General features: G+C 38.7%; 2 protein-coding genes across 3 annotated transcripts in view; one reads left to right on the top strand and one right to left on the bottom strand.

The window, feature by feature from the left end:
• The window catches only part of LOC134211630 (oxysterol-binding protein-related protein 9), a 232,243-nt gene that overhangs the window by 126,426 nt on the left and 85,293 nt on the right, over positions 1 to 20,524 (bottom strand). The window lies entirely within an intron of this gene.
• Positions 15,208 to 16,611, top strand: LOC134215879 (elongation of very long chain fatty acids protein 4-like). The gene is made up of 4 exons (XM_062694970.1): positions 15,208 to 15,671; positions 15,736 to 16,073; positions 16,151 to 16,290; positions 16,360 to 16,611. Exons 1-4 carry the CDS (start codon positions 15,502 to 15,504, stop codon positions 16,573 to 16,575), a joined length of 864 nt encoding a protein of 287 aa, XP_062550954.1. The 5' UTR covers positions 15,208 to 15,501; the 3' UTR covers positions 16,576 to 16,611.

Raw genomic sequence — 20,524 nt, 5'->3', positions numbered from 1 at the left:
TTTAAGTTTAATTTCAGTTGAATTCTCCAAATGAGATAAACCCTCAGAGAAAATCCTAGAATGTTCAAAGATACTTCTAGATGAATTACCAAAGGAATGCAAAGAAGAATTTAACTAGAGTATATAAAAAGTTTCCTCTGAAATTTTCTACTGAGTCATTTATTAAAATTCCACCGGATTTTTAGTGGATTTTTTTTTATTTCTTTTAAGAAAATTTTCCTGTAAAAATTCTGAGAAATATTCATTCAAGAACAATTTAATTATTTTGTCGACATTCGTAAGAATTGTCACTAGAAATTAACTGGGGCAATTTTCAAGTGAAAATTTAAATGGTGAGAGCTCAGCAGATTTTCTCGGAAGAACTTAGAAAAAACTTGTGGAAATTAAAAAAAATCTCCCGTTTAAAATTTGGAAGATTTTCTTTATTTCTCCACACTCTGAATTTTCAATTCCAAATTTAGACGAGAAATTCCTCATAGTTTTCAACATAAATCCTCTTCATTTTTTACGAAAAAATCTTCTAAATTTTCACTGAAAATGCTTTCAAAAATCCACGGGAAATTCAAAGAGTTGTTTCACTAAATCTATTCTCGTTCTCGATGGGTATTCAGAGGAAATTCACATGGAAATATCAAGAAGATCACAGCTCAAAGGTTGAATAGATTTAATCAAGCCTTAGAAAAATTCAATCTATTTTTACCGTAAAAATAAATTAGATCGGCCATTGCGTTCCGCTGTAATGATCGAAATACTTTTTAAAAGACTCGTAGGAAACTCCGCCACCGCCATGAAAATTTAAACGAATGCTGCCTTCGATTTTTTTTTATACAGCAACAACACACAACTCAAAGTTAAATGCGTTTGACGTTTAAAATGCGTTGCAGTTATCAACCGATTAATGTAGATGTATTTTTATGTTTGAAATTTTAATCTCGAGACAAAGACTATTAAACCTTTTGTAACATTTCTATAATTTGCATATGAGAGTCGCAGAATTTATAAGTAAGTAATGAAATTATATTTTATATTCGCTGGCTTATTTATTGTCTTCAAATATCTTCAAATAAGTAGATAAGTCTTCAAATATTTTGAAAAGTCTTCAAAATGTCTTCACGAAATAAATGTCTTTACAGAGATTCAAATGTCTTCAAATTGAAGACATGTCTTCAAATTTGGCATCTCTGCTCCAAAACCGAACTTTCGATAGAAGGTCCATTTCAGAATGTTTGCCGGAAACAACTAGTTTTCTACGTTCGCATTCATTTGAGGCACTTGGTGTTTGTAATGAAATGTAACATTTTCTGGAAAAAAGTTGATTAGGTTATGCATTTAGGTTAAAATCTGAAGTGAAACTTTTTTGTTCAAGATCATATGTTATTGAACCCTTCAGCAATTGTAGAAAACCACAATTAGGAGTCGAATATTAATTACGTAAGCACTTATGGGGGGAGGGGGTCTGCCATTTTCTTACGCTCCATATAAACAAAAAATGATTTGTATGGGAAAAATCTTACGTGGGGGAAGGGGGGTGAAAAATTAAAAGAAGTAGAATAGGAAAGCAGTTTATCAAAGTCAAAAGGCCATTGACCAACAGAGAGAAAATTTTATTTCATTTTATATTTGAACGCAACGCGTTATATTTGATCGCAATCGTTACCAAATTCAATAGTGATCAAGTAGGGTACGCCCCCTGTCAAATCAATCTCGTAGGTCTTGTTATTATTCGAAATTTATTATAAAAATAGCACATATTTCGGAATGACTAGATTTATTAATTTAAAGACATGATCACCGTCTTCGACCAGAGGTCACACAGAGCGAATACTTAACACCTAGCATTAGACAACGGCCAGAACACTTACATAACACCTTGTGGACCAATGGAGATTTTTTACCTTTTACGGTGGGAAATCGAGCCGGAATTTGTCAACAAGAGAAAAAATTTACTTCCACCCGTTTGTCAATATTCAAAGAAGGCTATGATGGGGTCGATATTAGAGAAACTTTTTCGAATGTAGCAAATTCAATGAATCGCCCGCTTTGAGCGTGTTTACAGCGGCACACTAGGAGTCAACTTTCTGAAATCAGTATAGCGTAATGTATCTAAGTTTCAATTTCTCGAAATTGAACACTTTAATCGAAAAAGTATTTGGTATGCGTACACCTTCCTGCATAACTGGTATCAAATAGTTTTCTCTAAAAAGTTCCTACCTTTGAGTAATCCCGCGTTAGATGCTTTTCGACATATAAATTTCTGGCGGTTAACTCATGCTGTAGTAGTGGACGTAGTGGACGTCATATTTAATCCCCCCTTTATGCAAGAATCGTTTGGCGCGGTGGAGAAATGGAATGCAGTTTTAACTGCACTCAGATTGCCTGCAGCTTGCAGATAATCTGACGTGCCGAGCAGCAGGTGACAAGCATGACTTTGTTAGAACGGAAAGGGCTGAGTTCGGGGAAGTGCTCTGCCGCTAACCGCAAGTCGAGCACATCTGTATATGGGGCTCCATATACAGATGTGCTTGACTTGCGGTTAGCGGCAGTGCTGCTGAGGAAAGTGTGATGTAGCGGATAGCAACCGCGATCGTCGCCACGAGGCATGGGTAAAGAGTGAACGCATAGGTGTAAGTACGGACTGCTCATGCCGATTGTAGGAGGGTCGTAGCGTAAAACTGTTGGTACCTATCGCTATCGAAACCTCGTGGCATGGCAGAGGAGTGTGGCGGACGGGTCTAGGATGGCGGCTATTTGCATGACGGGACGGTACCCGGTCCAAGAGATGGTACACTCCTCCGTTGAGAGTTCGCTACAGCCAAGAACAATAGTGTGTTCTATTGTAGCTGATATGCCCCACCAATGTGGCCATTAGAACAGTTCAACCAGATGAACCTAGTGGGTCGAAAACCGTTCGTCATAGCGGGAGACTTTAACGCTTGGGCAGAGGAGTGGGCCAGCCGCTGTACCAATCGCAGGGGTCAAGCGTTACTTGAGGCGCTTGCGAAGCTCGACGATGTGCTAGTCAATGATGGTTCCAATAGCACCGGTATATTGGTGGAGTGCCGAGATTGCAGCTCTTTTATCAGCCTGCCTTAGGGTCTGTCCATATACCACGTGGACAGGTTTTGGTCAGTTTTCGATACCCCCCTCCCCCAGCGTGGACATTCGCTCATATAAATTTTCAAAAATTTCTATGGATCGTGGACATTCGCCATATCCCCCTCCCACCTAAACTGTCCACGTTGTATATGGACAGCCCCTTAAGGCCCAACAGCAAGAAAGCGTGTTTCGGCAACCTGTTCGAAGGAGTCAATGCGATTCGGTGGGGGTAACGCCTACAGGATTGTGCCAAGAGCCGAGAGGGAGTTTTACGTTTTCCCCGAGCGATCCCCGGATAGAATGGCGACGATTATCTTCCCATCCCGTCCCACACGTCCCTGGCCTCATGCACTCCAGGGCCTGATCTAGTTCCGAACACTGCTCTCAAGGCAGCAATATTAGCGAACCCAAACATGTTCAGGCTAGCTATGCAGCCAGCCTAGGGCTGAAAGTATCCTTAATAAAGATACAAAAAAACTCAGTAGTAAAGACCGCTGAGATAGCGATCCACCGAAAAGGTGAAATATTCGATACTGCGCATTAGTGTCACTGGATGTGAAGAATGAGTTCAACAGCGAGCGCAAGCTGGGATGCCATTGCGTTCTCGCCAAACCGTCTTAGCCTGACGGTGGGCCTGTACCGGATTTTGTAAAGCTATTTATATACGCTATTTTTATTTATTATACGAGACCGATGCCGATCAGGAAAGCGTTCCTATTACCACAGGAGTTCCGCAAGGTTCTATACTGGGCCCGGTATTATTAAACCTTATGTACGACGGGGTTCTGAAACATAAGTTCCCTCCTGGTGTTAAGATTGTCGGCTTTGCCGATGTCTTCGGGGAGTAAATTCATGTGGTAGAACTGATCGCAGCACACGCGGTCAGTACGGTGGTTGATTGGACAAGAATCTGCCGCGTCGAGCAGGAGTCGAAAGGAATGATTAACTTGATGTTGGTTAGCTAGCGAAAATGGCTGAGCACGGGGAAGTGAGTGAATGAACTGCACATGTTGTTGGCGTTTCACATTTCACTTTGTGGATGGCCCTCGCTTCATAAATTAATTTCAATCTACACCACCGGAAATAAATCTAACATCATCGCTGTTTTTCATACAAAATGGTCTTGTATGAGGATCAAAATTTTGATTTCAAGATCTCTCTTCCGGCATACGCACTACATGTCCAGCCCACTGTAATCTGCGGTATTTTATCAGCCTGTCGAAGTCTGCATTTTTGTACACTTGGTACAACTCGTGATTCATGCGACTGCGCCATTCACTATTTTCCACCACGCCGCACGGTGGCGGGACCCCATACAAATGCCGGGCAAAATCTAATATGTTGCTCGAATTTTTCACCAAAGAATAATTTTGGAACGCCAAATTTATTTTGAGTTTAGAAATGTTATCGAACATATACTATGCCATTCATGTACTTCCAGAAGCTCATGCCTTAAGGTCTGAAGCAGTAACAGCGTTCTCATTCTATTACTGAAACAGCCCATTTGCAGATTGTTCCGAATCATTCCCAGAAAAAAATAGTCAAATTTTCTTTTGCCATCCAAATTTGTTTGGGAGACGCTTCACAGCCTTACATCAACAAACATTAAATTTACAAGCTACAATTGTCAAATTTTGGAATCAGTTTATTTAATATATGTGTACTGTTGTCACAGTCACCAAATCTTTGTAGCGAAACGCCAGGTTTGTTGTTAATCGCTTTAAGCTAGAATATGTTTATTTGTTTCATCAATGGGGGTAAACTTACAATTTTGGTGTTCTGGAGGTTATACTAAAATGTGTACTGCGCGCGACACAACTCGACGTATATCTCGCTATATAATAAACAAGTCATTGTCATATTCCGTAAATCCCTTTAAGTATAATTCATCTATTACTAGAGAACTTACATAAATTCTAAGCTTTTCTGTACTTAATTCCTGCAAAATGACCGAATTGTCCGAGATTGCTTACAGAATTGTGCCCCGCAATGCAACGAGTTCTAGATATCAACAATACAAATAGTTCTTAAGTTTAATTGAGCATTTACATAGATTTTCAAATTCTTACCGTGCAATGGTAAGGTGTAGGGTATAATATTTAACAAATAGTAGATATAGCAAAAAGTATTCGAATAATTAAACTTTGTAGAAGTAAACACACCTCGATCGATGGAATCAATTTTACAAGTCATGGCATTTGACAGATTTTCTTTTTTCCCTTTCTCTGACATTTCTGCTATTTTTTTCTGCATGTGCAAAAACTACCAATTTTTTCAAGGTTTTGTCCGGGTTTCAGCCATTGAACTCCGTCAAGTATTGAGCACAGTATTTCCGCTCAAACACTCCGAGAAATCGATAGTCTGCATCTTTTAATGTTTATGTTTCATAGCCATACAGGGCGTCTGGGCGAATGAACGATGTGTACAGAGCTGCTGTTGTCCGTGTCTGTAGGCTGCGATATTTTAGCTGGCTACGCAAACCATGCAAAGTCCTACTTGCTGTTGAATTGACCACCTCATGGACCAGTTGGGTGTACTTCGATACTTTCGTCGAGTTTATGAGCGAATTGTTACGCAAAACCCTCGCACGACAGTCGCTGCATATTCAGCCGCATGGTTCTCTCACGCCTAGAAACAGGTGATGCTTAACAGCCTTTTTTCTTTTTTTAAGGGGGAATGAAGGCAAATTTGCAAACAGATACCTGAAATTATTTCTCGGGGAGTAGGGTGGACAGAAGGCCGATCCACTAAACCCACCTAAGTAGCGGAAGGTTACTTGAGTTATTCTCTCTGCTAATACCCTGATCCCCCTGCAACTACCTTACAGTATTACTTCTGGGAGATAGGCAGTACTTAATGTATTCGCTCAGTCACGTTCACACAGGCACTCATCCCGTATGAGTCTAACTTGGGTGCTCACCATTTACGCACCATGTGAGACTAATTTGGATGCTCACCCTACCACCTGATTCACGCTCTAGCACACTAATCTGAGACTTATTTGGGTGCTCACTCTAGCACACCCTGCCACTCCTGCTGGCACACGCTCTGACACACCATGTGGGACTAACTGGGACTAACATGCCCTCTGCGATGCTGACTTGGATGCTCATTCTACTTTCCTCTGCCATGCCTCGAGGTGTCGATAGCGATAGGTACCAATAGTTCTACGCTACGACCCTCCTACCTCGACATGTGCAGTCCATGGTAACACCTATGCGCTCACTCTTCTGTCATGACTCGAGGTGGCGACTGCGGTTGCCACCTGCTGCGACACTTTTAGATGTGCAAACCTCTCATTCACTTCCCCGCGCTCAGCCTGTTTCGCTATAACTATCCAATCACAAGTTAGTCATGCTTGCCGACTGCTGCTCGGCGCGCCAAATTTTCTGCAAGCTGCAGGCAATCTGAGTGGTTGAAGACGAAACTGTAGTAGCCTACGTCTAATGGCACACACCTAGGAACTGTTGGACATCATCCTCGGTAATGCCGCAACACCAGTCGAAGTCCTCTTGCATAGTTGATATGGCTGGCGAAGGTCAGCCTGTCGTCTATTACGACCTCAAGGAGCTTCAAGCTCCGCTTTGATGCGATCGCGACTTTACCCATATGATTCACTGCATGTTGAACCGACTTGCGGTTGTTGACGATAACCACCTCAGTCTTATGCTGAGCGAGCTCCAGGCGTCCAGGTCAGTTCTACCTAGGGAATTGACTCCCCGTAGACCTTCAAGGGGCCCTCCTTAGCCGTGCGGTAAGACGCGCGGCTACAAAGCAAGAACATGTTGAGGGTGGCTGGGTTCGATTCCCGGTGCCGGTCTAGGCAATTTTCGGATTGGAAATTGTCTCGACTTCCCTGGGCATAAAAGTATCATCGTGCTAGCCTCATGATATACGAATGCAAAAATGGTAACCTGGCTTAGAAACCTCGCAGTTAATAGCTGTGGAAGTGCTCAATGAACACTAAGCTGTGAGGCGGCTCTGTCGCAGTGTGGGGATGTAACGCCAATAAAAATAAGAAGACCTTTAAGGTTACGTCATCGGCGCAGCCGACGATCTTAACACCAGGAGGGAATCTTGGCTTCAGAGCCCCGTCATACATAAGGTTCCATAACACCGGGTCCAGTATTGAACCTTGCGGAACTCCTGCGGTCATAGGAACGCTTCTTTGACCGGCATCGGTCTCGTATAATAGTACACGGTTTTGGAAATAGCTTTCCAAAATCCGGTACAAGCCCACCGCACTAGGGGGCCTCCACATACAAACTAGCAAACAACAATATTTTCTTCCTTTTTTCGATCTTATAAGATGTTTTTAATATTGTCATAACAGGGAAATGTTGTTAAGTAACAATTCCAGCCATTTCGCGACTAACGTTTGAGAAGGCCTTTCCAAAATACAGGCCCACCGGCAGGCTTAGCGGGGGTGCCAGACCAGGACTGACAAACGTTACGTCAATCCATGATTCAACCCCGTTCCTTCTGGACGTGCTAGCGGAACCATCGTTGACTAGGACTGGGTCGAGCTACGCTAGCGCCGCTAGTAACGCTTGACCCCTTCCATTGGTGCAGTGGCTGCCCTACTCCACTGCCCAAGCGTTAAAATCTCCTGCTATGACGACCGGCTTACGACCCACTAAGTCAGACGATAACCTATCGATCATCTGGTTGAACTGTTCTAATGGCCACCTTGGTGGGGCATAGCAGCTGCCATAGAACACACCATTGATCTTGGCTATAGCGACACCTTCAGCAGAGGAATGTACCACCTCTTGGATCAGGTGTTGGACAGCCTTGGGCGAAACTTACATCACATAGTAGTCAGAGACGACATTTGGGTCTCCTCACATCTATGACATCTGAGAAATGCCGACCGTGCACCAAAAGATGATCGATTTGAGAATACGTTCACGGGTAAAAATCTGTTGCCAGATTCATGACCAAAAAGTCATGAAATCATAAAACTGGTTGCTTCATGATATCATGACTACAATTCACTATATCATGACCTAAACAACAATTATTATAAATATTATTAGCCTTTTTCATGGACTAAGGTCATGATCGCCAAGGCGTTATCACAAAACTGATTGCATTTTCATAAATAAAATCTCATATCACTGAGTTGTAGAAACATAAATCTGTTCATGAAAACATGACTCAGAGTCATGAAAACATGACTTAGAGTCATGAAAACATGACTTAAAGTTATGAAAACGCGTGTAAAGTATCTGAGCGTTACGCCAACTTGACAGCCGTATATTTGTTTCATTTCTGTCAAGGCGTTCCTTGCAGATGTCTACGGCGGTGTTTTCCAAGTTAATTTTTCAAAATGTTTTAGCTTTTGATACAATCACATCGGAATCGCGAGTGTTAAGTGTAATTTTGATAAGCTAAGAAGAAAAAAAATGAAGTCCGTAATTTAGCACTAATTCATCGACAGAGTTGCCGTACTCGTTTTTTCATCATTCAGTGTTATTTTGTCCAATTCCCACACAACGCTTTGTCAATTGCGCTTAGCTAGCGGCTCATTATTACAACCTACTCCGGGATCGTGGTAGCTTTGGTGTGCTACCACTTTGAATGGTGCTTTTGCTGAAATAACCCTTTTACTGTAAGTAGATAATATTCTTTTGTAAAGCCTACTTGCTGTAGGAGGAAGAAGGTTCCATATAAATAATTTACATATTTCATACAAAGTGCTAACGAAAAGTAGAGAGGATGGTGTATGATTAAGATGTTTTAAGTATTTGTCGTCAAACATTATTATGCAAGAGAAAAAAATAAGAATCCAAAAATATTCAATAATCCCAGATGGTTTACTGGCTATCATGCCAGGAAGGTTATATGCTGGACCTGTTGAATGTTCTTATTACGGACAGACCACGATACACGGACAGTATAGACTAAATGGAATCTGAAATGCAGGACGGATTTCGGTGTTGTTTTTTCTGTTTTTTTTTTTTTTTTCACCCTGGAACCATAAATGACAGCTACCAGATTCATGAATTATGATTCTGTTTTCATGACTATAGTTCATAATTTCAGCATGCATGCATCATGATATCATGACTCAATTTTCCACTTTTTGTCAACAAATATCGAAAACGTAACGCCATGCTTGTGATACGCCAGAATAAGTCATGATTTCATGCCCTATTTTCATGGTGTATTTTCATAACATAAAAACACACACTTTTCCTAAAATCATGACTCATTTTGCCACCTTTGGGCTCCGGATTATTATCCGTGTGTCGCTATGCGGGTGTCTCCAGGTGTGCTTTCGAATATTCTTGCGTGCAAAATAGGTGCTTCAGATAGCCATTCCTCTGGCTGCGACAAAATTGACTAGCCTCAGGCCGTTGTCATTGGTAGTTGCGTGGAGGCTCTTCTTTCCAATGACTGGGCTAAAGAACTCTTCCCTTCCGACCTGTGCGTTTGCGTCACCGATGATAAATTTCACGTCGTGTTTTGGGCATTCTCCTTAGGTCTTGTTTAGACGCTCATAGAACTCGTCTTTAACTTCATCGGGTTTGTCGTTAGTTGGTGCGTTTGCATTGATCAAGCTGTAGCTTACCAACCACTATGAAACAAATTCCATGCTCCGCCTTCTCGCCGCCACTGTAGTAGATATGATACTTGTACCCGCAATTGGGTCAACTGCGAAGAATTCCTGTTATCCTGTTCCTCGCTATCCATCCAAGTACATCAGGAATACGGAATTGGGCCAGCAGAAGCTGCAGCTGATCTACAGTTATACCGACAATACCTGTCCAGCGAGCGGACACATCGCCTGCAGCAACTACGGGAGAGCACAACGAGGTACCACTCTCCTTCCCCGGAAATTTTCGCAAGTAAGGACGCCTTCTTCGGCTGAAGACAATAGCACTATCTTATCGACCAACGGGGTAAATATTTTAACAACCAACGTGCTTCCAACAAGTTCTTCATCAAAACAGAATGCCACTGAAGTTTTGATTTACTGTCAAAATTTCAATCGCATGAAAAGCCCAGCTAAAATGAAGGAAATTCATAATAACATCTTAAGCTCGTCCTTCTCGGTTATTTTGGCAACTGAAACCAGCTGAAATGAAAGTGTGAATAGTGAAGCACTTTTTGGAGGCAGCTTTAATGTATTCAGCGGCGATCGCAATTCATCAGAATTAAAAAAAAAGTCTGGCGGTGGAGTTCTAATCGCAATCTCTACCAATTTTAATTCAGAGATAATAACTACCAAAATTTGAGCATGTTTGGGTGAAATCTAACATTGCAGAAACCCATGTTTTCTCCTCTGTGTATTTTCCACCGGAACATGCGCAAACAACATCTTATGAAAGCTTTTTAAAAACTGCAAAAAAAATTTTATCGGAACTTCCACCTAAAGTCAAAGTACATATTTACGGATACTTTAAACAACGCACCGCTGACTTTAATCCAGATTCAGAGAACGATCAAAGTCTACTTCCAGTCATTGGGGAAAATGAAACACTAATGTTTATATTTGACAGAACTGCTACCCTATAGGACTAAACCAAATCAATCACATTAAAAATCAACAGAACTGTTACCTTGATCTCCTATTAACGAATATTCAAGAAGATTTCTGTTTGTCTGAATCATTGAATCCCGTATGGAAAAACGAAACATTGCACACGGCAATCGAATACTCTTTGTTCGTTCATGAGTATCAAAAACCCAGCGACTGTGACTTTGAAGAAGTCCTTGAATACCATAAAGCAAACTATGACAACATAAGACATAGGCCAAGTAGATTTACCTGGAAGAAAATTTAAGAGAATGAAGGTAATAGTGAATCTTCCGTTGATGTCTTCTATAACATTATTTTTGATATTATTATTGACGAGGTTCCAAAAAGAAAACGACGGAGCGGAAATTCAAAATATCCAATTTGGTACAATAGGCAAATAAAAAATTTAAAGAATCGTAAACAAAAATTACATAAAACTTACAAGCTAGACAAGACGAATGAAAATTTGGAAAAATATTTGAACATCTGCGATCAATTAAAATTAGCAATTGATGTAGCATTTGAAGAACACAACACGAAAACAGAAAACGAAATAAAGTCATGTCCAAAGAACTTCTTCAATTACGTAAAATCAAAATTAAAATCAGACAATTTTCCGTCAACCATGTATTTAGACGAACGCGTCGGTAATTGCTCGGAAGATATCTGTAATCTGTTTGGAGATTTCTTCCAAGAAATATACACCACCTTTCGGAACAAGATCGCGACCTAGATTTTTTGCGCCTATCCCTGAATTCGCTAGGGATATCGGTGTTAATCAGATCATGGTGAACGATATTCTAAACGCTTTAAAAACTTAGATGCATCTAAAGGCCCTGGTCCTGATGGTATTCCACCGATATTTATGAAGAGTCTGGCTAAAGAGCTGACTGCACCTTTGTTTTGGCTCTTCAGATTGTCATTGGAATCCGGAAATTTTCCCAGGGTATGGAAAAGCTCCTATCTTGTGCCTATCTTCAAATCAGGCAAAAATCTGACATTCGTAATTACCGTGGAATAGCCATTATCTCTTGCATTCCCAAACTTTTGAATCCATTATCAATGAAAAATTATTTTCACAACTTAAAAACAGAATTACGAATAAGCAGCATGGATTTTCAAAGGTCGCTCTACCGGTACAAATTTAATAGAATTCATTGAATATTCTCTTAATGCAATAGATAATGGTAACTACGTGGAAGCTCAATACACTGACTTTAGCAAGGCATTTGATCGCATTGACATTCCAATGTTACTCTTCAAATTGCAAAAAATTGGAATTGAGCCAGGACTCCTTAGATGGCTTGAAGCTTATCTTATCTCACAGACCGGCAACAATTAATAAAATTTAACGAAAAGAAATCCAATCCCATTCAAGTCACTTCAGGAGTTCCACAAGGCTCTCATCTTGGCCCTCTTTTATTTATATTATATGTAAATGACATTACTTTCATTCTCAAAATATAAAGATTTTAATTTATGCCGATGACATAAAGCTATTTATGGAAATAAAAAATGAAGACGACATAATCATATTCCAGAATGAAATACACATGTTCTATACATGGTGCAGAAAAGCCTATTGCAACTGAATGTTAAGAAATGCAACATAATATCATTCAGCAGAAAAAGAATAACACCAAATACACAAATTGTATTAGGGAACAATACTGTAGAAAGACACGAAAGAGTTAGGGATTTAGGAGTGATTTTAGATTCGAAACTAACTCTTGTTGATCACTATAACACAATCATCCACAAAGCTAATAATATGCTAGGCTTTATCAAGCGTTTTTGCTTCAACTTTCAGGATCCCTACACAATCAAAACACTATATATTTCATATGTACGATCTATACTGGAATATTGTAGCATTGTATGGTCGCCTTTATACAACCACACATGAAGAAAGAATAGAGTCAGTACAAAAACAATTTCTATTATACGCTCTTCGTAAATTAGGTTGGACGTCATTTCCTCTTCCATCTTATGAAGCACGTTGCATGCTTATAAATATACAAACTTTGAAAGAGCGTCGAGAATGTGCAACGGTTTCATTTGTTAACGATATAGTTTCTCAACGTGTTGATTCAACTGAAATTTTATCGAAATTTAACTTTTACATACCTTCTCGGCTACTTCGACATAGAACATTATGTTTAACCAACCTCTGCCGAACAAATTACGCCAAATTTGGGCCTCTCAACCGAATGATGGCCGTTTACAATCAACACTGCGAAACTATTGACTTAACAATGTCTCGGCATAACATTAGACAGTATTTCCAAAGAACAAACATTACAAATTCAGCAATATAAATTCAAAATCAAAATTATACATCACTTTACTAAAAAAACCTATTATTTAATTATACTATAGCATTACAAAAACAAACATGTATATGTATATGTACTAGTCTACGTTGGTTGACGAAATAAAATAAATAAATAAATAAGAAACTATCGGTCCTCCTTAAGTGCTGCAACCTCCACCTTCACATTTTGAAGCTCTCGAGCAAGGAGGGCAATTCGTGCTGGTTCCAACAAGGTCTTAACGTTCCAAGTACATAGTTTTCAGGACTAGGATTTGAGCGGCACATGGTCACTTTGATAGGGCCTGCCTTTGCGGAAACATGCAGCTTTTTGAAGAAGTTCAACAGAGCCCACTGTCAAACCCCACCACATCTTAGGCAGGTCCCCCAGGTCGCACCCCCTCACTCTCATGAGAAGAATTCTAATGTTTGTTGAACCTATTTAGCCTAGAATTAAATATTATTGAACCATTCTTTAAACTATTTCACATAATTAAAAAAAAATGAGAAAATAAAAAAAACTATATTTAAAAATAGCTAATTTAGCTATTTTTTCATTTGATTTTATTTTTGTCGGCCTATTTCCTCACGAGCTTCAACCATCGGCGCCATGAAGAGGACTCATGCCTGGATTCTACGTATCGTGCCCATCAATATAAGAGCTGGGACCTACGACTTTACTTACTATCCGAGGGAAGGCATGACTAGATATTTATGGTTCATTCAATCACTGGCAACATCACCTTTTCTGGTTCTAAAGAATGCAGAATTTCAAGCAAATAAAAAAAATAATATAAAATTACTCGAATTTAAGTATTGACCCGTTAATTATTTTTAAATTATAAATGTAGGTCAACATTAGCATTAGTTAGTTAATTTATGTACTCCCAATCATGAGGTCCGAGAAGTTTTCAGATAAACCATTATTGACTTTCAAGAAAATATGCTGGTAGTGAAATACAGGAAATTGAAGCTTAACATCTTCTATAAACATACAATTAAAGTATTAATAAATATCTTACAGGTTGGTTGAACGAAGAATTCAAAACTTCTGATATTTCGACTAAATCCCAACCTGATGTGACGGTTTTACCCCCATAAGTTGCCCATCTTATCCGCACCCCAGCCGGTTCTGCTCGAACATGAGCAATTGCCTTTTTCATCGGAAATCCAACTTTATCGACATACATTGTGGTAAGACATCACGAAGTGGTGGCTATAGTGCCAAATTATACTTGGGGCCCATTCGCAAACGACGTGATGCTTTCGTGGTTGGGAGAGGATTTTCAACAGAGTCACGTTCCTCTTACAAATATCAAAAGACCATCCATGCAAAAAGCGTTACGACAGAGTGTACCGAAGGGTAGATGTCGAAAAGGGTAATTTTTGCGTTATGTAATTTGCGAATGACCCCCCACAATCCGACATGCCTAAGGGATTTACCCATTTTTTTCTAGATGAATGTTAACGATAATAATAGGATATATCCCTCTAACTAAATTTGTATTGCTTTATCTATCTATACGAAGGACAACATCATAACTAGCCTAATCAATTTGTATTTTCTATGTAACTCTTCTACTAGACGTCTACTAGACCAAACAGTTCGTTACAGAGTTGATGAATAAAAATCTATAAAATATAAAACTCTGCTCTACTGTAAAAAAAAAAATATATATACCGAGTTGAAATGACTTCTCATACACTTAAAAATGACACAAAATGTGTACAAACGAAGGGCATTTAACAAAGCCATGTCATCTGCATTAGAACGATTTAGCATAGCAAAGTGCTTTTAACCACTCCAACTTACATAAAGTCAAAGCTTTCGACAAAAAGTAGATGTAGATCCTACACTACAAAAAGCAAGCAGTAAACTGGATGTCACTTCAAGTGCTGGCACATTTAAAGTTCAAGATTGATAGCTTCCAACAAATATCGATTTAAAATATTTAGCTACCTTAGTATATTAAAGTGCGTGCTGATGATTTTCCTTACATCACAAAAGAATGAAACCGATTATATTCCCCATAAATATGCATATAATTGAGCCGATCGTTTAGTGGGAAGGTAATTTTCATTCATGCTTTTCCACGACACACGATCTTATCGTCAATCGGCTGATTGTTGATGTGCTGGACAGCACGCTGCACTACACCGTTCAGCCAAATCGTCAATTCGCAATAAAAAAAATCATAAAAAATAGTTATATGAACGAAAAATAAGACGAATATCCTAGCCAGAAGCATCACTCCTTCTCGCCAGTCGTTCGGTGCTCAGAGTGGCCAAGTGTGTCGCGAACTAAACATCTTCTGCTCAGTTGCTGTATGGCCGGTCTGACGAACGGTCGCAAGACAGCAACAATAGCAGAGACGTCGAAACACAACACAATATCCACCGATTAATGAGCGGAGGGTTGTAACGGCCGCTGAGTTAGGGGCTAATTGATCGTGTATGTATGTTACATGCTGCACACATCGGAAGAAGTGATAGTGAAAACAAAGTTCAAAAAGTGAAATATTTATGTTTTCCGTTATAAAATAGTTGATAAATTATAAAAGACACGATGGATTACAACTCGACGAGCACGTTTAGTGGACTAGAGAATTGGTACATATTTTTGGTGGATGACTTGGCGGACAAACGGACAGATGAACTTCCATTGCTGTACAGCCCAATGTGGCCGATATCAATTCTGCTGCTATACTTTGGAGCAGTTTATATTTGGGTGCCAAAGTAAGCGTGACATGTGATTATCTTGAATGAAAACGTGAATTAATTCCATCATCTTTACCAACAGCTACATGAAAAGTCGGAAACCGTACGAGCTGAAGAACTTCATGATCGGCTACAACCTTTTCCAAGTGATAGCGTGTTATTTGCTAATTCGGCATTTTTTCAAGCATGGCTGGACCATTGATTATCTGTACTCGTGCAAGTTGCCGGATTATTCCGACAATGCCAGTGCAGTGGGCTTCATGCATGGGTCCTACTTCAACTATGTGATCAAGGGGATCGAACTCATCGAAACGGTAATGTTCGCACTGAGGAAGAAGCAAAACCAGATCAGTTTGCTGCACGTTTATCACCATGCCTGCACCTTCACCATCGCGTGGATATTTGCGAAATATGTCGGAGGTAAGTTGGCGGGTGTGAAGTTTTGGGAGTTTCATTTGCATGACGGTTTTGTCTGCTCTTTCTTTTCGCCCTCACAGGAAGTATGTTGACGTACACAATCATTGTCAACTCGACGGTGCATATGTTTATGTATTCCTATTACCTGGTGGCGATTTTCTCGAAACAATTGCCGTTCAAGTTAACAGCCGTTAAGAAATTCATCACCGTGTTCCAAATTGTAAGTAGTCAGCCGGTTATTCGTGGTAGAAATATTGAGTTTTAATTGTCTTTTATTGCTTCCCGATAGGTTCAGCTTTTGAGCATTTTGGTAAACGTTGGATTCGCCATGCGCAGTAGTTGTTCAATCCCGATTGTACTGGTGTTTATCTATCTGCCCTACATGGTGGTGTTGTTGTCGATGTTCTTTAACTTTTACTTTAGTACCTACAGGAAATGTGGCAGACGTTTAACCAGTGGTAAAGAAACTAGTCCTATTAATATGCAAATGCGAAAAGAGTTATAAACCAAATAAATAGTTTTTATGCTAATGGAACAAAAAAGAAAGTAATTTTTATTGCTCCCTAAGATTTGAAAAGTTTTACGAAAAACTATCTAAAATACAACATTTTTCTTCTTATTACATAGCTAAAATGTGTAAATGTATTTTCATGCGTTAATTATGAGCATGCCACCAAATGTAAAATTCAATTAGGCTTGCAGATACCTAATTAGAATCAATATAAGTTTTATTTGAGTAAAATTTGAATTTCCTGAATTTAATCCCTCAGTTTTCTACATGTCACATTTCGTTTGCAATGAGTATTTAATTTCATTGTTCATACATGTTTTAAAGTAGTGTTGACTAATATATTAATAATTGCATAGCATCTCTCTATCTTCCTCACTTATTGATTGCAAGCGTGGATTGTTCTTATACTGAAATTAAAAAGCTTTCTTAGCAGACCATATAATACTAGGAATGATTAAATAACTGTGGTTGAAATTTCTTATCTAAAAATGTACATTCTTCTATTTTACAATGTATCAACTACATTACCACGAATGATTTGAGCGTGTTAGCAGAACTATTTTTTTTATGCGTACTATGACATATTTTTGTAACTACTAAGAATAATGTCGAAATGACCCAGATTCAGCAAAAACGTGAGTAACCTAAAGACACTATAAACAAAGGCGGAAAGTCTTATTCCTGAACGAATAAATTAACTCGCAACACTGATCGCGCAGCACTGTTTTTGCTTAATAAGCATCAATAACTTGCTAATGCGCAGTTCGTAATTAATACCAATAACTTTATATTGCGATTACTCCAATATACACACGCTAATCAAGATGCAAATTCACTACAAAGCAAATGAAATAAATATTCAACTAAAGGTGGGTGTATGTTCGACAAGATTTATTAAAAAATAAAACAATTAGGAGAATATGGTTATTATTGAGTTCAGGTAAACCCTTGTCAAATGTTACGCTTGTTTTTTTATTAGATAATGGCACTTGATTGAAATGCTACTGACATATGTGGCATTTGAATCGTCAAAATGTAGCTAAATGGAATGATATATCCGAGAAAGAGAGACTTCAAAGGAACCCAGGTCTGTTTTGATAAAATGTAATAACGGTTACCTTTCAAACTCACCAATATTCCTAAAAAAAGTACAACGGCTTACCTGCAAAGAGAAAAAGAAGAAGAGTTTTATTGAACTGTGTAGATTTGGAATTATTCATTATATTCTACATTACTCTCATATTTTTGCCTTTCTCGTATACAAAGTATACGTAAAGGCTATAGGATCACTCCAAAACCGAACTTTTGATAGAAGGCTCAGAGACCCAAAGTGTTATATATCAATCGACTCAGCTCGACGAATTGAGGTGATGTCTGTATGTGTGTGTGTACAAAAATGTGAGACACACTTTTCGGTACTTAGCATTATTCGATTTGCTCGCAACAAGTTGCAGTCGACGCGGATTGCGGCCTAGTTGTTTCCTATTGAAAATTGGCCCGATCGGTCATTGCGTTCCAAAGTTATTGAAAAAACATTGTTTTTCTACCAAGGGTCCCCCCTTGGAAAAAAAAATTCAAAAACGAAAAAAAAAATTTTTTTTCAAAGATTGCAGCAATGCATTCAAACGACCGCAAATGCATATTTATTGATGAAAAAAGTAAAATCTATCCCCCTAAGGTGCTATTTCGACCTCTCTTATGTGTTTTTCTTATTTTTTTAATGCGCGAGAAAGGCACCACCAACGCTAGGTGGATTGTTCTGGGTTTTTATAATTATTTTATTAACGTGATTTTACTGAGTACTATTTCGTAATATCATCTTAAAGATATCTGCGATGGAAGCCATTTCCATTATTGGTGGATCGAATCTCAATTCATTTAATTCAGGTAATTACATTATCACAACGCAAAATCTGAGAAATGTTCTAATCAACAAAGTTGTGGAAAAACATCGCGCTGAAAGTCTGTCATACATCACATTTCGATATTCAGCCTCTGGAACAAATCATTGGAATGAGTCAAACATTATCCACAGACAGATAGACGTAACAGCTAGAATAAGTGTCTGAGTAAACCATGGCTGATCAGCCACTTTACCACAATCCCGCGTGCATGTTGCACGAAATAAAGTAGGCGTTAGTATCAAACATGGAGGTACAGTGAGCGTTTTTATTTTGAGCCCCGTTGGTTTGATCAAAGCAGTAAAGAGAGCAACAAGAAACCAATTTATTTTATGCTCATAGAGCGTGCGTCGCGACCCCAGTGGTGGATCCAAGGTGGGTTGAGAAAGACAAATCCTGATTCATAATTTTATCCCTGTTTTGTCCGACGAATCTATAGCAGTTTTTAAATTAGGATCTAATTCTAAGTAATTGATGGGTTATTAGAGCGCAACACATTTTACAAAGTTAATGGCCTTCTTTTCCTATACAATCCAAAACTAACCCAAACCCATTTCAAATCAAATGCAATCCAATCCAAATTCAAATCCAATATAATCCAAATCCAAACCAAATCCAATCCAAATTCAATCAAAATACAATAAAAATTCGATCCAAATCTAAATCCAATCCAACTCTAATCCAAATCCAATCCAAATCTAATCCAATTCCAATCCAAATTCAATCTAAATTCAATTCAAATCCAATTCAAATCTTATCCAAATCCAATCCAAATCAAATCCGAATCCAATCCAAAAATCTAATTGTAATCCAATCCAAATAAAATCAAACTTAATCTAATCCAAATTCAATCCAAATCAAATCCGAATCCAATCCAAATCTAATCCAAATCCAATCCAAATCCAATTCAAATCCAATCCAAAACAAATCTAAATTCATTCAAAATCCAAACCAATCCAAATGCAATCCAAATTCAATTCAAATCCAATCCCATCCAAATGCAATTTTGAATCCAATCCAAATCCTAACCAAATCTAATCCAAATTCAATCTAAATCCAACCCCAATCCAATTCAAATCCAATCCATATTCAATCCACCCCAAATCCAATCCAAATACAAATCCAATCTTAATCCAATCCAAATCCAACCCAAAACCAATCCAAATTCATTTAGAATCCAAACCAATCCAAATGCAATCCAAATTCAATCCAAATCCAAACCAATCCAATTCCAAGCCAAATTCAATCAAAACCCAATGCATCCGATCCGATCCACCAACAATGGAAATGGCTTCCAATCCAAATCCAATCCAATCCAAATCCAATTCAAATCCAATCCATATTCAATCCACCCCAAATCCAATCCAAATGCAATCCAATCCAAATACAAATCCAATCTCAATCCAATCGCAATCCAATCCAAATCCAACCCAAAACCAATTCAAATTCATTTCGAATCCAAACCAATCCAAATGCAATCCAAATTCAATCCAAATCCAAACCAATCCAATTCCAAGCCAAATTCAATCAAAACCCAATGCATCCGATCCGATCCACCAACAATGGAAATGGCTTCCAATCCAAATCCAATCCCATCCAAATACAATCCAAATCAAATCCATATTCAATCCACCCCAAATCCAATCCAAATGCAATCCAATCCAAATACAAATCCAATCCAAATACAAATCCAATCTTAATCCAATCCAAATCCAACCCAAAACCAATCCAAATTCATTTCCAAACCAATCCAAATGCAATCCAAATTCAATCCAAATCCAAACCAATTTAATTCCAAGCCAAATTTAATCCAAATCAAATCCGAATCCAATCCAAATATAATTCAAATCGAATCCAAATCCAAACCAAATCCAATCTAAATTCAATCCGAATCCATTTCGAATCCGATCCAAATCCAATCGAAATCCAATCCAAATTCAATTAAAATCCAAACCAAACCAAATTCTATTAAAATTCAAACCAATCCAAATTCAATTCAAATCCAATCCAAATGTAATTCAAATTCAATCCAAACCAATCCA

This window comes from Armigeres subalbatus, chromosome 2 (assembly GCF_024139115.2).
Source record: "Armigeres subalbatus isolate Guangzhou_Male chromosome 2, GZ_Asu_2, whole genome shotgun sequence".
Classification (NCBI taxonomy): Eukaryota; Metazoa; Arthropoda; class Insecta; order Diptera; family Culicidae; genus Armigeres; species Armigeres subalbatus.
This window is presented reverse-complemented; position numbering and strand designations above follow the sequence as displayed.

Coding starts and splice junctions, on each gene's coding strand:
- LOC134215879 (XM_062694970.1), top strand. CDS start 15,502: ATGGATTACAACTCGACGAGCACGTTTAGTGGACTAGAGAATTGGTAC. Junction 16,074..16,150: donor ATTTGCGAAATATGTCGGAG/GTAAGTTGGCGG, acceptor TCGCCCTCACAG/GAAGTATGTTGACGTACACA. Junction 16,291..16,359: donor TCATCACCGTGTTCCAAATT/GTAAGTAGTCAG, acceptor GCTTCCCGATAG/GTTCAGCTTTTGAGCATTTT.